This window comes from Propithecus coquereli, unplaced genomic scaffold (genome assembly GCF_000956105.1).
Source record: "Propithecus coquereli isolate 6110/MARCELLA unplaced genomic scaffold, Pcoq_1.0 Scaffold339, whole genome shotgun sequence".
Classification (NCBI taxonomy): Eukaryota; Metazoa; Chordata; class Mammalia; order Primates; family Indriidae; genus Propithecus; species Propithecus coquereli.
Genome location: NW_012149052.1, coordinates 1,593,699 through 1,611,038, shown reverse-complemented (window position 1 = coordinate 1,611,038; position 17,340 = coordinate 1,593,699). Strand labels below are relative to the sequence as shown.

Here is a 17,340-nt window from a genome sequence, read left to right as displayed (position 1 = left end):
CCAAAACTTAAATAAGTTAGATGAGATATTAGTAGGGTGGATTTGATCAAAGTTATCCATACAGATTAAGAAACTAAAAATTTTATAGGAGATCTTATAGCAAATAAAAAAATAAAGAAAAAATCACCGGTAAGATGGTAATGGTATGTTGAATTCATTTTCAGGTGAAGCAGTTCCCAACAAGGTATTCCCTTCATAAACAGAGAGTGGGACTGAAAAATGATTTCTAATCTGGGAAAGAGAAACAAATAATATTTAATATCATTAATCTAAGACTATAGACATTTCAAAAATATGTCCATTTAAATAGCCTAACAAAGGAGCTATCAGGCAATATTCATCTTGCTTATATAAATTACAAAAGAAACAAATACATAATTATTTACCCTAAAAAATATAAGGAAAGTTTCCACAGTTTTATAGAAAAGAAATATCAAAAACAAAACCTTAAATATTCTAGAGGGGAATAAAATAATATCTTCTTGGCTTTGGGATAGAGACTAATTTGTTTAGAGAAATGTTTTTGTTTAGAAAAAAATAGAAAAAAAACTCAGGAAAACATATATCAAAATTTTAAATATTTAAATGAAAAAAGTGAAAAATAAGCCACAGGCTGGGAAATGTCTGTAACATATTTAACAACCAGTTTATAACCAATACACACGTAACAATCCTGAAAATCATTAAGAAAGCTGCAGTTAAGAGGAAAACAGGAATACTAATAGAATATAAACCGGTGATATTTTTTCCCACAGAATAGAAAAACTGAATGACCAATAAATAGAAGAAAAGATATTCAACGTTTCTAGTAGTCAAAAAAATATAAATTAAAATCATAGGATATCTTTTCATACCAACAAACTACAAAAAAATCAAGTCTTCTAATATCAACAGTTGAAAATGTTTTGAACAGGAATTCTCATATACTGCTGGTAGAATGCAAATTGATAAAATAACTGTGGAGGATAATTAGACAAAAACTTAATAAAAATGAAAATGCCTCTTAGTGATTTTGCTCTTAATTACATATTGAGAGAAATATTTACACATGTGCATTCACGTTCACTACATTGAAGACATTCATGTTCACTACAGCATTGATTTTATTATGAAAAAAGGAAAATGAAAACAACCTCAAGAACAGAGAAATAATTAAGATTTTCTTCAAATTGATATATTCATGTAGCAGACATTAAAATAAAGATCTGTTACGTATCAACATATGATTATATGTCAAAAATAACATATGAAATCAGAAAATAGCAAAATAAGGTGAGCAGTATAATAGTTACATAAGACACCAAAAATAAAACAAGTATATATGTTATGGACATATGTAACAGTTTTAAAAACATGGGACTAGAAATACATATACCATGTCACCAAATTGATCATATTACCTCTAGGAAGAAGGAAGGAGGGAATGTGGACTAGGAGGGAAGCAAAATCGCTAACTTTGATTTCATATATATCTTATTTTCTTTTAATTTGAGGTGAAAATGTTAAAAGGTTAACATTTGTTAAATTCTGTGGTATGGATAAAGTCCATGTTATAATAAACTTCTCAAAAAATAGAACTGAATAATGTTTCTTAATAAAGAAATACATATCGAACCATAACTAATGTTCAGAACATTCAACAGATATTATTTATAAGTTTTATAATCACATTTTTCTGATTATAAATATCATTTCAAATAACTATCACATTCAACTTATTTCTAATATATTAATAAATGGAGCCTATTAGGGCATACATGCTTTTTAATAGAGACTGGACTGTGAGGTTAGTTACCACAGTTTGATTCTGCTTCCTTTGTTTTCCCTGTCAAATTTAGTGTAGAAAAAGTTGGTTGGAAGCAGGGAATAAACTAGTGATTTGAAATTTGGAGATAAGACTAAAGGTCTGGGAAAAAAAAAAAAATAGGAATAAGCCTGTAAAGACAAAGAGGGCACAGAAAAGGAGAGCAACTATCTATATAAAAGCAACTCTATGCTGTTGGGACAATTCCTAAAGTTTATGACCATAGGAATATAACAGGAGAATGAACATGGATTTTAAAGCTAAACAAATGTGAGATAAATTCTGGCACTGCTATTTACTAGCTGTGTGACCTTGGGCAAATTTTATTTTTAATAATACCATTTTTCTTGACTATCAAAAGTGATGAATTGATATACATGCATACCTCATTTTATCATGCTTTGCTTTACTGTGCTTTGCAGGTATTTTGCATTTTTTAATAAACTGAAAGTCTGTGGCAACCCTGCACCAAGTAAGTTTATTGGCATCATTTTTCCAACAGCATGTGCTAACTCCATGTCTCTGTGTCGCATTTTGGTTATTCTCTCAATATTTAAAACTTTTCCATTATCATAATATCTGTTACGGTAATCTGTGATCTTACCCATATATGATAATGAAATTAATCAAATAAATGTGTATGTTCTCACTGCTCCACCAATCGAAGCTCTCTCAACTCTCTCCCTCTCCTTGGGCTTCCCTATTCCCTGAGATACAAGAATATTGAACTTAGGACAATTAATAACCCTACAATGGCCTGTAAGTGTTCAAGTAAAAGGAAGAGTTGCACTTTAAATCAAAAGCTAGAAAAGACTAAGCTTAGTAAGTAAGGCACATCAAAAGCTGAGACAGGCTGAAAGGTAGGCAGGCCACTTACATCAATTAACCAAGTTGTGAATACAAAGAAAAAGTTCTTCATGGAAATTAAAAGTGTTACTCCAATGAACACACAGATGACAAGAAAACAAAACAGTCTTATGGTTGATAAGAGAAAGTTTTAGTCCTCTGGAGAGATCCAAACAGCCACAAAATTCCCTAAAGCCGAAACCTAATAGAGAGCAAGACCCTAACTCTCTTCAATTCTGTGAAGGCTGACAGAAATGAGGAAGCTACAGAAGAAAAGCTGGAAACTAGCAGTGGCTGGTTCATGAGGTTTAAAGAAAGAAGCCATCTCCATAATATAAAAGGGCAAGTGAAGCAGCAAGTGCTGATGCAGAAGCTGCAGCAAGTTATCCAGAAGATCTAGCTAAGATCATTGATGGGGTGGCTACATTAAAAAACAGATTTTTGATGTAGACAAAACAGCCCTCTATTGGAAGAAGATAGTATCTAGGACTTTCAAAGCTACAGAAAGCTTCAAAGCTTCTAAAGACAAGCTGACTCTTCTGTTAGAGGCTAATGCAACTGGTAACTTGAAGTTGAAGCCAATACTCCATTTCAAAAATCCTAAGGCCCTTAAGAAGAAGTATGCTAAATCTACTCTACCTGTGCTCTATAAATAGAACATCAAAACCTGGATGACAGAACATCTGTTTACAGAATGGTTTACTGAATATCTTAAGCCTACTGTTGAGGCACTGCTCACAAAAAAAGATCCCTTTCAAATATTACTGCTCATTGACAATGCACCCGGTCACCCAAGAGCTCTGACAGAGATGTATGAGGAGATTAATGTTTTCATACCTGCTAACACAACATCCACTTTGAAGCCTGTGGATCAAGGAATAATCTTGACTTTCAAGTCTTATTAAAGAAATACATTTTCTAAGGCTAAAGCTGCCATAGATAGTGTGGTTCCTCTGATGGATACGGGCAAAGTAAGCTGAAAACTGTCTGGAAAAAATTTGCCATTCTAGATGCCATTAAGAACATTTGTGATTCATGGGAGGAGATTAAAATATTGGTGGGTGGAAGGGTTGTGAAAACAAAATCAATACTAACAGGAGTTTGGAAGAAGTTGATTTCAACGTCATGAATGACTTTGGTGATTATCCCTAAAATCTTTTACTTATCTGTAAACATACAAAAACATTGTATTTTGTAAAACAAGAATACAAGTTCTTTATATGCTGTTTTGTGACCTTCTGAAGTGAATGTTTTGACTCTTATCTATGTTATTAAGAGTTCTTTCCAATTTGCAATAGCTCTATAGAGTAACTTAACTAATCTCTCATAGACACTAAGCTTATCTCTAACTTTTAAAGATACTAAAAACTATGAATAATATCTTGGAGATCTCGATGGGTTTGTCTGTCATGAGGGGTAGTAGGTAAATTATAGCCAACAACAGACTTGTTTTAAATAAATCAAAGTCTCCGTAAGGCCACTGCTCAAAAAAACATCACATTTGAGTCAGTTATGCTTTCCTAGAAATACTAAGTAAAAACATATCTTGGTCAAGTTATTTAACTTCTTAGGTCTTTAATTTCCTCACACATAAGACAGAATCAATACTATTCCCATAATTTCTTTAAAGATTAGATGAGAGAAAGTATGAAAAGTATCTCATCCAATGAGGCAAAAAGGTAATATTCTGTTTAATATATATTATCAGAAAAACCTCCATTTAAATTTATCTTTGGGATGGATAATAAAAAATTATTCAGTAAAATTATTCAGTACAATTATTTTCTTACTATAATCTTTCTGTATCTTACCAAAACCTATTTTAAAAAAAATTATACCAATTTAATAAAACATGCTAGAACTAAGAATTCGATAAATGAATAATCTAAACTGTACTACAGTCTTAATTCTAGAAAAAGTGTTTGCTCTACATATTTGAAGCAATAGAAATATTTTCATTTCTATAAATAGTACCTGTAAGAAATTAAAAATTAATGTTTATTTAATCAAACAACAAAATAATAAAGAGTAATAAATGCAGCTGATAGTTACCCTTTAAAATAGTTAATTATAAATCACAAATAGAAAGAATTTCTGTTTCAGCCATGCTGGAGTAACAGGGACCAGCCATACCTGCCTACCCTCATCAACTAAAAAGTAGGAAAACAAACAGCAAACACATTAAACAACAGATTTTAGGCACTGGGCAATAGGCAGCACAGGAAAAAAATCCAAAGAACAAAAAAACAAGATAAGTCTTATGATCATCCAGTTTGCTGCTTGGAAAGTTTCCAGTCTGCTATGTGAGGAGAGGGAAGCCAACAAGTCAAAGAGACAGATCTGAAAATTTGGGGAGATCAATGTGGCTAAAATTCATAGCACATTGTACTAGAGAGGAGAACCCTGCATGGAGAGGCAAAGTAGTACAGACAGGGAATTCCTGAGAATTAAGACAGTGTCCTTTGCCCCCAAAACTTCAGTTGAGTACTGATCAGCACATGTGTATACTATCTAAGGTTCAGTAAAGATCCACCTAAAAGGAGGAGGCAGAACAACCTGATGCTAACACATATAGTGGTTCCTTTTCCCACCAGCCAAAGTGTTAAAACCTTTTAGAGATAGAGGATATTAAGTACCTAGTGCCTCACCAGTGAGGCAAAAATACCCTAAAGTAAAGGTCATATATAGGAAATAATACCCAATAAGGTAAAATTTTGGGCATATAATAAAAAATTACCAGGCACACTAAAAAATGACACAAATGATAGAATGAGTAGACAAGTACACAAGGTTTTGGGGGATAATGATAAAAAAAAAACAATTAGTACACAAGGACAATAAAACATTTATTATAACTATATTCGATGTATTCAAAAAGTCAGCGGAAAGATTAAGGATGTTAAAAACAGACAGTGGAAAATATAAAAACAAAAATCCATACTGAACATCTAGAATAAAATACATCAGATGGGATTAACAGTAGCTTTTCCACTAAAAAAGAAAAGTGAAACTGAAGACATAACAATAGAAACTATCAAAAAAGAAACACATAGGGATAAAGGGCCGAATGAAAAACTGAACATGGAATTATTGAACTGTGGGACAAGTCCAAAGACCCTAATATACATCTAACTGGTACCTGAAGGAGAGAAGAGAGGAGGAAGACAGAAAAAAATATTTAAAGACTGGCAAAAATTTTCCAAAATTGATGAAAACTATAAATCCACAATTTCAAGAAGCTCAATAACCCCCAAGTACAAGAAACATGAATTACACTAAGATTTATCATAACCAAATTGCTTAAAACCAATTACAAAGAAGAAAATCTCAGAAGCAACTAAAAAAAAGCAGACAGATTTTGTAGAAGAACAAATACAGGAAAAAAAGGAGACTTCTGATCAGAAACAATGTACTCCAAAAGACAACAGAATAACATTTTTAAAGTATGGAGGAAAAAATTCTACCAACCTAGATCTCTATATCCAGTGAAAATATCTCTTAAAACATAAATGTAAAATAAAAACCAAAAGAATTCATCACTAGTAGATCTGCACTATGAGACTGTACTATGAAAAGTAGAAAAAGTGATGGAAAATATTAGTTTTTATTACTTTAAAAATTATTTAAAAGATAATTCACTAAAGACAAATATAACATGTATTGTTGGACAGCTAACATGTATAGACACAGAAATGTATCAATACAACTATACAAGTTGTGAGAGAGAAAAATGGAAGACTGCTCTAAAGTTTTAATTCCATGTGAAGTGGCATACTACTACTTGAAGGTTGACTAATAAAGTTAAACAATGTACATGATGAAGCCCCAAAGCAACAACTGAAAAACAAAACAACACAAAGAGGTATAAAGAGATGTAGCAAATAACCCAAGGAATTAAAATGAAATCATAATAATGCTCACTTAATCACAAAAAAAAAAGAAAGAAAAGAGGGAAAAACCCAGAAAAATGAAAGCAAAGAACAAATGAGACAAATAGAAAAAAAGAAAAAAACTAAGATAGTAAATTTAATCTCAACCATATCAATAATCAAATTAAATATAAATGGTTTAATTACCCCAGTAAAAAGGCATGGATTTTCAGATTAGGTAAAAAACCAAGACCAACTATATGGTACATACAGAAAATCCACTTTTAATATAAATACCTGAATGACTTAAAAAATTAAACAGTGGAAAAAGATATACCACAGTAACACTAAAATAAAGCTAGAGTAGCAATATTAATATCAGACAAAGTAGATTTTAGGGCAAGGCCTGTTACCAAAGATAAAGAAGGTTATTTCATAATGACAAAGGGTTCAATATTGTCAAAAGGATGTAATATTCCTAAATACTTTTTTTTTTTTTTTTTTTTGAGACAGAGTTTCACTCTGTTGCCCGGGCTAGAGTGCTGTGGCGTCAGCCTAGCTCACAGCAACCTCAAACTCCTGGGCTCAAGCAATCCTTCTGCCTCAGCCTCCCGAGTAGCTGGGATTACAGGCATGGACCACCATGCCCGGCTAATTTTTTCTATATATTTTTAGTTGTCCGATTAATTTCTTTCTATTTTTAGTAGAGACGGGGTCTCGCTCTTGCTCAGGCTGGTCTCGAACTCCTGAGCTCAAATAATCCGCCCGCCTTGGCCTCCCAGAGTGCTAGGATTACAGGCGTGAGCCACCGCGCCCGGCCTCCTAAATACTTTTGCGTCTAATATCAAAATACATGAAACAGAAACTCTTAGAACTCAAATGAGAAAACAGATAAATACACTTTTATAGTTGGACAACACTCCTCTGTCAATGAGAGAACAAGTGAGCAGAAAATAAATAACTATACAGAAGATTTGAAAAAGACTGTAAGAGAACTGGACATATTTGATATTTACAGAATATTCAGGCCAACAACAGAATATACATTCTTTTCAAAATTTACCACAATAGACCATATTCTGAGTCATAAAGTAATTCTCCATAAATTCCTAAATTTGCAAGTCACACAATATATTTTTTCTAACCTCAGAATTAGAAATAAATCAATAACACATCTCTGTATAGAGTCCCCAAATATTTGTAAACATTCTCAATAACACAATTCTAAATAACCAACAGATCAAAGAAAAAAAATCAAGAGAAATTATAAAGTATTATGAACTGAATGAATATGAAAAAACAATATATCAGAATATGTGCGATGCTATCAGAACAGTCTTTAGGGGAAATATATAACACTAAACACCTACATTAGAAGAGATAGGTCTTAAACCAATGACCTCAGCTACCACCTTAAGAAAGCAGAAAAAAAGTTAAACCTGAAGTAACCAGAGGAAAGCAAATAATAATGATTAAAGGGAAAACTAATAAAACAAAAAAATAAAGAAAAATCAATAAAACCAAAGTTGATTCTTTAGGATCAATAAAATTGATAAAACCGTAGCCAAAGTGATCAGAAAGAACTGGAGAAGACACAACTTAGCAATATCAGGTATGAAAACGGGGACATCACTGCAAATTTATCATATGTTAAAATAAGGGAATATTATAAAAACTTAAGGTCAATAAATGCATAAACTTAGCTGAAATGGACAAAGTTCATGAAAGACACAGAATTACTAGAAGAGCTTACTCAAAATAGATAACCTGAATAGCTATGCTGCATCTATTTAATAAATTGAACCTTTACTTAAAAATCTTCCTATAAGACATTAAAACTCTAAACCAATATTCCCCATGAATATAAATGCAAAAATCTAAACGTAATATTAACAATTCAAATCCAACAATATACTAAAAGGTTAATACTTCATAATCAAGTGAGATTTATCTTAAGAATGGAGTTGATTTAATACTTAAAAATCAATGTCATTCATCATACTAAGAAATTTCAAAAATATAACATCTTAATAAATACGGGAAAAGCATTTGACAAGATCTAACATCCATTCCTGATTTAAAAACTATTAGCGCACTAGGAATCAAATGAATTGTTTTCAACCTGAGAAAAGGCATCTATAAAAAAACTATAACTCAAATCATGCTTAACACATTGACTGCCACACACACACAAAAAATTTCCCTTGGAGCCACGGTGTTTTATTATAAAAATAGAATAAAAACCTCGAAAACAGAACGATCCTTTCTAATTCAATGAAAATTTTGTTACTTTTTATTGTTTTTTGTGCATGAGTTACATGCAACTTGAAAAATAGTTCACATGGCTCCCAAGTTAAAGAGACCTGTGAGTTACAAATGCTCCACGAGGCCCCAGGCTCAAAACTACTGTGAGTTAAATATAGCTCACAAGGCAGTTAATGTGTTAATGGTGGATGAGTGAACAAGGCAAAAAAAACATGTGCTCTTACCACTTTTATTCAAATTGTATTTAGTTCTAACCAGCATAACAGGTAAGAAAAATAATATAAAATAAAACACATCTAGACTGTAAAGGAAGAAGTAAAAATGTCTTTATTTGCAGATATCATAACTCTCTAAACCTACAACATTCTACTAGAATATGTGAGTCTAGCAATTTACAAAATACAGCTTAATATAAAAGTAAACTGTATTTTTAAATACTAGCAATGCATAATCAAAATTTAAAAAACAAGCCAATTTTAGGGAGGGCTTGGTAGCTCATGCCTATAATCCCAGCACTTTGGGAGGCTGAGGTGGGAGGATCGCTTGAGGCCAGGAGTTCCAGACCAGCCTGGGTAACATAGTGAGACCCCATCTCTACAAAAAACAAACAAAAAAATTAGCTGAGCATAATGGAGCATGCCTATAATCCAAGCTACTTGGGAGGCTGAGGTGAAAAGATTGCTTGAGGACAGGAGTTCAGGGCTGCAGTGAGCTGTGATCACACCACAGAACCCCAGCATGGGTGACAGAAAACAAACAAACAAACAAAAAAACTAAAAAAAAAAACCAAGAAAAACCCAAGCCAATTTTATCCAAATGTTTGATAAAAATTGATAACCTGATTCTCAAATTTAAATGGAAATGAAAAGGACCTAGAATCCTTTGGAAAAAATCTATATAGAAAAGTAAATGAATCTCAATCTTTACCTCACGCCATATACAAAGATTGACTCAAAATGGATATGTGGTATATCCATGTATTAGGTCATTAAATGTGAAATGTCTGATTTTGAATCAAAAGTGTAGTTTCCTATATCTCAAACAAGAAGCAGTATAATTAATCAAAGTATGTGCCTAAACTATCAACATAGTTTTGCTGTCTTAACAGTAGCTTCTTTATGCCAGCAGTGAAGAAAGATGCCTGGAGAACTGCTGGCAACGAAATCGCAAAAGACATTTTCCATAGCTTGTTGAGAATTGAATATTTTTCCTTCCAAGAAGTGGTCCAAAGCCTGGAAGAAGTGGTAATCAGTTGGTGCAAGGTCTGGTGAATACGGTGGATGACAGAGAGTTTCCAGGTCTAGCCTCTGTAGTTTGAACAGCGTTGTTTGTGCAACATGTTGTTTTACAAGAGGATTGTCTTGTCTCTATTGACCAATCTCAGCTGCCTAATCCCAAGCATCTTCATTATTTTATCTAATTGGTTGCAGTAGACATCCACTGTAATCAATTGACCTGGTTTCATGAAGCTGTAGTGGATAATACCAGCGCCAGCACCAAAGAGACACCATTAGCTTTTTCTGATGAATATTTGGTTTTGGACTATGTTTCAGCACTTCATCTTTGCCCAACCATTGTGCCAAACGCTTGCGATTGTCAAAAGGAATCCATTTTCATCACGCATAGCAATACAGTGTAGAAATGGTTCACCTTTATGTCATGACAGTGGAGAAAGGCAAGCTTTAAGATGATTTCTCTTCTGATGTTCGTTTAATTCATGTAGTACTCATCTATCCAGCTTCTTTACCTTGCCCATTTGTTTCAAATGGACCAATATTGTTGGAATAGTAAACATCAAACCTTGCTGCTAATTCACATGTGGGTTGAGATGGATTCGCACTTCCACTGTAGCTTTCAGTTCATCATTATCCACCTTGGTCTCAAGTCACCCATGTGGCTCATTTCAAGATTAAAATCACCAGAATGGAACTTCTCAAACCATCGATATATTGTGTGTTCATTAGCCACATCCTTCCCAAACACTTTGTTGATATTTCAAGCTGTCTGTGCTGCACTGGTTCCACAATGGAATTCATATTAAAAAATAATACAAATGTTTTACTTATCCATGGTTTCCCAGAAATTGCCCTAAAAAAACAATTGAAAGGTAATCACCAGCCAAATGCGTGTTTGAAAGAATGAGGGTGTATCTTCACAATAAACATAAAATAAGAAGTGTCAAAGTGAAATGTCAGAGATAGTAACTGTCCATCTTAGTACCTGCGAAAATCAGACACTTCATACTTAATAGCCTAATACTCAACAACAACATGTAACCGCATGTAACAACATTGATACACATAAGTTGATACATACATACAAAATTTTGCTGAGTGAAAGCAGCCAAACTCCATCTGTACTCCATTCCATTTATATAAAGTGCTACACTGTATAACTAATACACACTGAGAAAAGATCAGTGAATGCTTGGGAATGGGAAAGTGGGGAGATTAAAACAATTTTTTGAGTAATAAATATGTTCATTACCTTGACTGCAATGATGATTTCATAAGTGTATTTTTGTGTCAAAAGTTATCAACTTTAAATATATGCAGTTTATTGTATGTACCTCAATAAAGCTGTAAAATTTTTTCTATTTCCTAATTATATTAAAAATTCTCTAATCAAAGAAAAAGATGTCTATGTAATATAAAGACCTAAAACAAAATGCTGATGAGTATTTTATTAATAAAATAATACTCCAAAAAAGATTTTACAAAATAGTCTTATAAAAATTATAATGTATATTGAACAACATCTTACCACTGGTTATATTAGAGTAGGGCAATTGCTGGTGATGAGTCTTCTTTTTGATATTAACTGTATTTCTATTCCAGTTTATATTCTTCTGATAATCATTTGCTTTAGTTTATTTTTTTAATAGCACACAGAATTTCCCCCCCAATTGATCATTTCGTACCTGTACTGGGGAGCGAATTGTTACCTTCTTACTTCCTTCCACTGTATCAATTTGACAAACAATAGATCTTTCAACTCCAGATTCTCTGTGCCTTACAGTGTACAGACGTCGTCCCACTTTTGTTAAAGGAATCTTATCAGCAGTAGAGTGATTAACAGGTGCTAAATTAAATAAATACGTTTGAAAGTTTTTATTATAATTCATTACATATTAATTTGAAGTATACGTTAAATACCAGAAATATCAGATGATTGCCTTAAACTTATAAATAATAGTCACTGAAGTCTTTGGATATAATCCATACAAAACGATATTTCAAGAAGTCACCATGTATTTCCACAGTATTCACAAAAACTTTCAAAGCATCTTTCCCAAATTTTCTTTTCTTTGGAAAAAAAAATCTCATTCAGGAGTTGAACCTAAGCACAATAATAGCAAATCTTTCAAAAATACCTGAGTAAAGAGAGGAATTATAAAACATAAAAACACTGATCTCTGGCTTGTTGTCATAATAACCAGAGCTTAATACCTTCAGGGAGACAAAGGCAAATACCAAGGTAGGTACAATTTTTCAGTTTTTAATTTTTTCAATAGCTTGTGTCACTTTTCAGTTATATCTTGAATGTGATTTAACAAAATTTTTTATCTATTTATCTAATGCACATGTTGTACTGGGGATGAGATTACTTATTTGCATAAATTTCATTTACAACTCCCATCCATTAAAATGTTAGTTTAAAAACAAATAGAGGTAATATTGATGAGAACAATTCATTGACAATGCTATGACAACACCTGGAACACCTGTTGTAAGTTATTTCCTAACTAGAAGAGAGTACTAGCTATGTTTTAGTATCCTGTCCCCCTCCCCATGTCTAAATAGCCTTTCAAATGATGCCCTCCTCAATAACTATTTAAATGCCAGAATAACAAAAAGTGGTGTGGATGTGGCTTTGGGACTATTTAATTTCACAATGACTAGATATTATGATAATTTAAAAATTCATATTAATATATTTCATCTCCTATAAAAATTAAAAACTTCTGGAAGCAGAAAAGACAAAGGAAAAAACTTCCACCTCAATAGGCAGAACATAAAAAAAATTTACAAATCCCAAAACCATTAAAGATATGCTATTTTCATGAATTTGAATTTAATTTGAATTCATTATTCAGCTGCAAAACTGATGGAATAATATCAAGTCATACCAAATATAGTTAAAACAACTATCACCAACACCTAAATATCTATGGCCTGTAAAAGCTTAGTGAGGAGGAGATCTATTTTTCTTCCCCACAACAAAGCAGTACATTACCATGTTCTAAATAATGACTGGATAAAGAAAAAATTTGGAATACAAAGATTTAGTGACAATGGCAACCAAAACACTGCAAAAGGAAAAAATAGTTCCCAACCTATTAGGAAGGAGTTTTAACAAACCCTGTAAGATACTACTAATGAGTAAAATGGCATTTAAAATGTAATTTAAAACAAATTAAAGCCCTGGGAAGCTAATAAATCACTTACTGAGAAGAATGAAGAAGAGTTTGCTGCTTAGGCTAGTCATTGCACTGAAGTGATCATTGTCTTTAGTTCGTACATAATCCATACTTAAACTCTCATCATTTTTCAATACATATGATTTTGCCATAGGAACGCTGAGTACACTAAAAGAATCACTTGGTGAAATAGAAATAGTAAGTCCAAGAGAATTTAAAATCATAAACGGTGCTAGATCCCTTATGAAGACAGGTGAAGATCCAGTGGCAGCTTCTGTAAATGCCTAATAAGGAAAAATTATCTTAAATAAAACGAAATGTGGAAAACTAAATGACAAGCAGAACACTAATGGACACATGACACATAAGTAAGTAACAAACTTCTTATGCAATACACAGATCAACTAAGACTAGTATCTCAACATTCAGTTTCAAATTTCTCTTCTTACCTTGGCTAAATTATTTAACATTACAAGACCACATTTGGATAATGTAATGTTTAATTGGTCTTTTGAATAGAAACTGATGAGAGTTTTATATTCTGGCACTTTGTAGTTTTCTTCTTCAGTGTCTGACTCAACAATGGCCTTTTTTGCTTTCTTTTTCACCTAAAATGATAAATTATAAAAACATAGGAAAAATGTTCTCCTAGGAACACAAAATAACTCATCCTACAAAGTAAAAACAAACTTTAGACAAATCCCAATAACAACACTAGAGAGAGCAATAAATATTACCTGTTCTACTGTCTTACTTGGACATCACCAACTAAAGTCACAGTGGATGGGAAGGGTATTAGAGGAAAAAAATCATCCATGGACCAGGAATACTGGGTCACGCCTGTAATCTTAGCACTCTGGGAAGCCAAGGCAGGAGGATTGCTTAAGGCCAGGAGTCAGAGACCAGCCTGGGCAACACAGTGAGACTCTGTCTGTACAAAAAATTTTTAAAAAGTAGCCAGGCATGGTGGTGTGCGCCTACAGTCCTAGCTACTCGGGAAGCTGAGGCAAGAGGATTACTTGAGCCTAGTAGTTTGAGGTTGCAGTGACCTATGATTGCACCACTGCGCTCCAGCCTGGGCAACAGAGCAAGACCTTGTCTTTTAACACAAAACAAAACAAAAACAAAACAACTATATTTCATCTGCAGTGACAGTAAAATGGTAGGTACAATTTAGAAGTAAAAGAAACCCTTAAAATTACTATATGTATGTGGCATCTGAATGTAATTTAAAAGCACATACTTCATAGCAACATAGAAATTCAGACAAAGAAGGGTAATTTAGTCTATTTGTCATGCTAATAAATAAAGAAGAGAAACCTAGGGACTTAAAAAGTCAGACAATAGTAGCAGAACAGTGCTGTAAACCTAGGACGAATAATCAATGCCATTTGCCACTTTTTAGGATTCACAGATTCCCTTGACCATGTATATTCTGACCTAAAACCACCAAAGAAATTCTTTTATTCAAATACTTCATCCAAAATATCTACAAAATTAAATTAAATGACCTTCATACAAAAAAGCTGGACATGCTAAGCTAGCCACCTTTGTTGTTACTTTAAATGGCTTTAAGCTACTAAAAGTTTGTCTGCCGGTTGACTGAATCATTACTAGGCAGGAGACATGCTTGTACTTCTGCAGTCTCTTGTTTCAGAAGCACAATTTCATCCATCTAAAGGCCCCAATTCTTATGAGTACATAAAGTCACAATATATTTCAAACAAATATTAACATATATTCTTTCTATGTATGTATGTATGTATCTATCTATCTATTCACCCGTAAGAGGACAAAGGAAACTCGGGATAGACAACAACCTACAAGAAGATGACAGAAGCACTATAACATAATAGTTAAAACTTGGGACTCTGCAGCTGGATTTGCATCCTACCTCTTCCATTTTGTAGCTATCATTATTTCAAGAACTCTAACCTCTCTGGTCTCAGTCTGATCACATGTTAAAACAGGGATAAAAACTGTATCTTTCTGAGAGCCTTGTTGTAAAGATTAAAAACAAGATATGTTATTTAGAACAATGTCTAGCACATAATTTATGTTACATAATTATTTGTATTAGAATCTGGGCTTGGATTATTCAGAGGTCAAACAGGGAAGCATGTGGACAAGGCTCATGATGAGAAAACTTGAACTTTGTTGTGATTAAAATTAAAGCATCTAGTGTGTAACTGAGATGTAAATATCCTCAATTTTTGAAATTTTTTTTCAGACCTCAAATATACCTTGATGGAGGAATGTTGATAATGGGGGAGGCTATGCATGTGCGGGGGAAGGGAGTATATGAGAAATCTCTGTACCTTCTTAAATTTTCTGTGAATCTAAATCTGCCCTAAAAAATTAAAGTCTTTAACACACACACACACACACACACACACACACACACACACACACACACACACATATATATACCTTGATTCCAAGATTCCATGGTCTAAAATCCTCAGTCTGATCAATTTCTAGGGGTTCAAGCAAAGGCTCCCATACACCAAACATTTCGTTATAATAATGCACCTATAGAAAGAATTTTCAATTCTTTAAATGAAGTATTCTGGTATTTTATAAAAGGATTTTCCATGCTGTTATCCATCATGTCTTTTGGCCCTGCCATTTTGTCCACGTGAAAACCAGACTGCATGGCATTCAGTAGCTTCCTATAAGCATTCCCTCAAGCATTTTCCTTACCTGGCTGACTTCATAATCCGTATTTGTGCTTCACAATACAGTCCAGGTAAAACCCTCTTTTAAAGCATCTTTCCCTGACTTCCAGGCTAGGCTAAACATCAAACACTGTGTTTTTCTAATACATATTATTGACATTTTTAAACATGTCTGTCTACCTTCACTCACTGAAAGCCCTGGAAGGCAAGTACCACATGATTCAATGAGTGTCTATTTATTTGAATCCCCTGAACTTCTTGGAAATCCTAGATCAAATCCTCTGCAAAATATATAAAATTCTAACCAAAATTTGAAAATTTGAAATCTAGACACAGTTTTAGCTCTATTAGTACATAACTCTATCAACACAAATAATGTAACAGCTTATATATTTTCATACTCACTGTTATAAGGTAGAACATCAGATTAGTTCACATAGACATGAACTCAATTTTAACCAAAATATCCCTGGAGATGATTCTATGTAGATAAATTATGAAGCAAAATGTTTATTCAAATCAAGTATCTCCCAAATAATCTCAACTAAAAAAACTGGTTTTAAAGTGCTCTCATGAAAATTTGAAAGATCTCTATGGACTCTTACTAGAGTATAAAGATTCTACAGTATATAAAAATATAAGGCATATCCTTCTAATTCTTTATATTACTATTAGAAAATATTATGCATATATTCAGAAATTCAAACTATTTTCCTTTTAAATAAAAAAGGTATTCAATTTTAACTCTTAAAAAAAAGAATTTGGAATCTAATGAGCAACTGTGTCTAGTAATATATTACCTTTAACTTGATAACATCAATTGAAATACACTTAATTAGTGAATATACACTTTAAAAGTAAAAGTAATTACACATAAAAGCTATTACTCAAGGGCAAAATTTATAAGCTTTCTTTCAGAAGTTTTCGAGCCAACATTGTATTTATAATAAACTTAATTTACAGAGCTAAGTGAGATTCCCATAATATTCCATGCGTATCATTATCTGTTACAAAACTTGAAAAATACTATATATGCTTACTTCTAGCTCAAGCTGACAGTGGAGATTTATTAAGGAACTCCAGTTTTTGCCTTCCCCTGAAAAACGTGACTTTGCCAAAAGCATAGGCACTGTTCTATGACCAATTCCAGCCTCAAGAACTATAAAAATAGAATCAATGTTCATTTTTATCATCTCTCCTTTGGGTACCAATTCAGTTGCAGGAGCCATGTTTTCAGTTTCATTTGATTCTTCAAGGAACCACATTTTTAGATTCTTTGTGTCCTTCTTTTCCCATAAATGTTCTGTAGAAGAAGCAGTTTCTTTTGGGATGGTTTCCTTAGTTGTATAAAGCGCTGAAGTTATGGTAATCATGGTATTTATAATAACTGGTGAAACCTTAGAGGAAAAAAATTAAACTAATAAAAAATCTATACATACCACTTTCAAAATTACTTAT

General features: G+C 32.7%; 1 protein-coding gene across 1 annotated transcript in view; it reads right to left on the bottom strand.

The window, feature by feature from the left end:
- The window catches only part of VPS13A (vacuolar protein sorting 13 homolog A (S. cerevisiae)), a 262,251-nt gene that overhangs the window by 93,051 nt on the left and 151,860 nt on the right, over positions 1-17,340 (bottom strand). Inside the window, 6 exon segments of the mRNA XM_012650655.1 lie at positions 128-231; positions 11,705-11,865; positions 13,233-13,488; positions 13,654-13,812; positions 15,635-15,736; positions 16,923-17,323. Coding sequence (XP_012506109.1) covers positions 128-231; positions 11,705-11,865; positions 13,233-13,488; positions 13,654-13,812; positions 15,635-15,736; positions 16,923-17,323 — 1,183 coding nt within the window.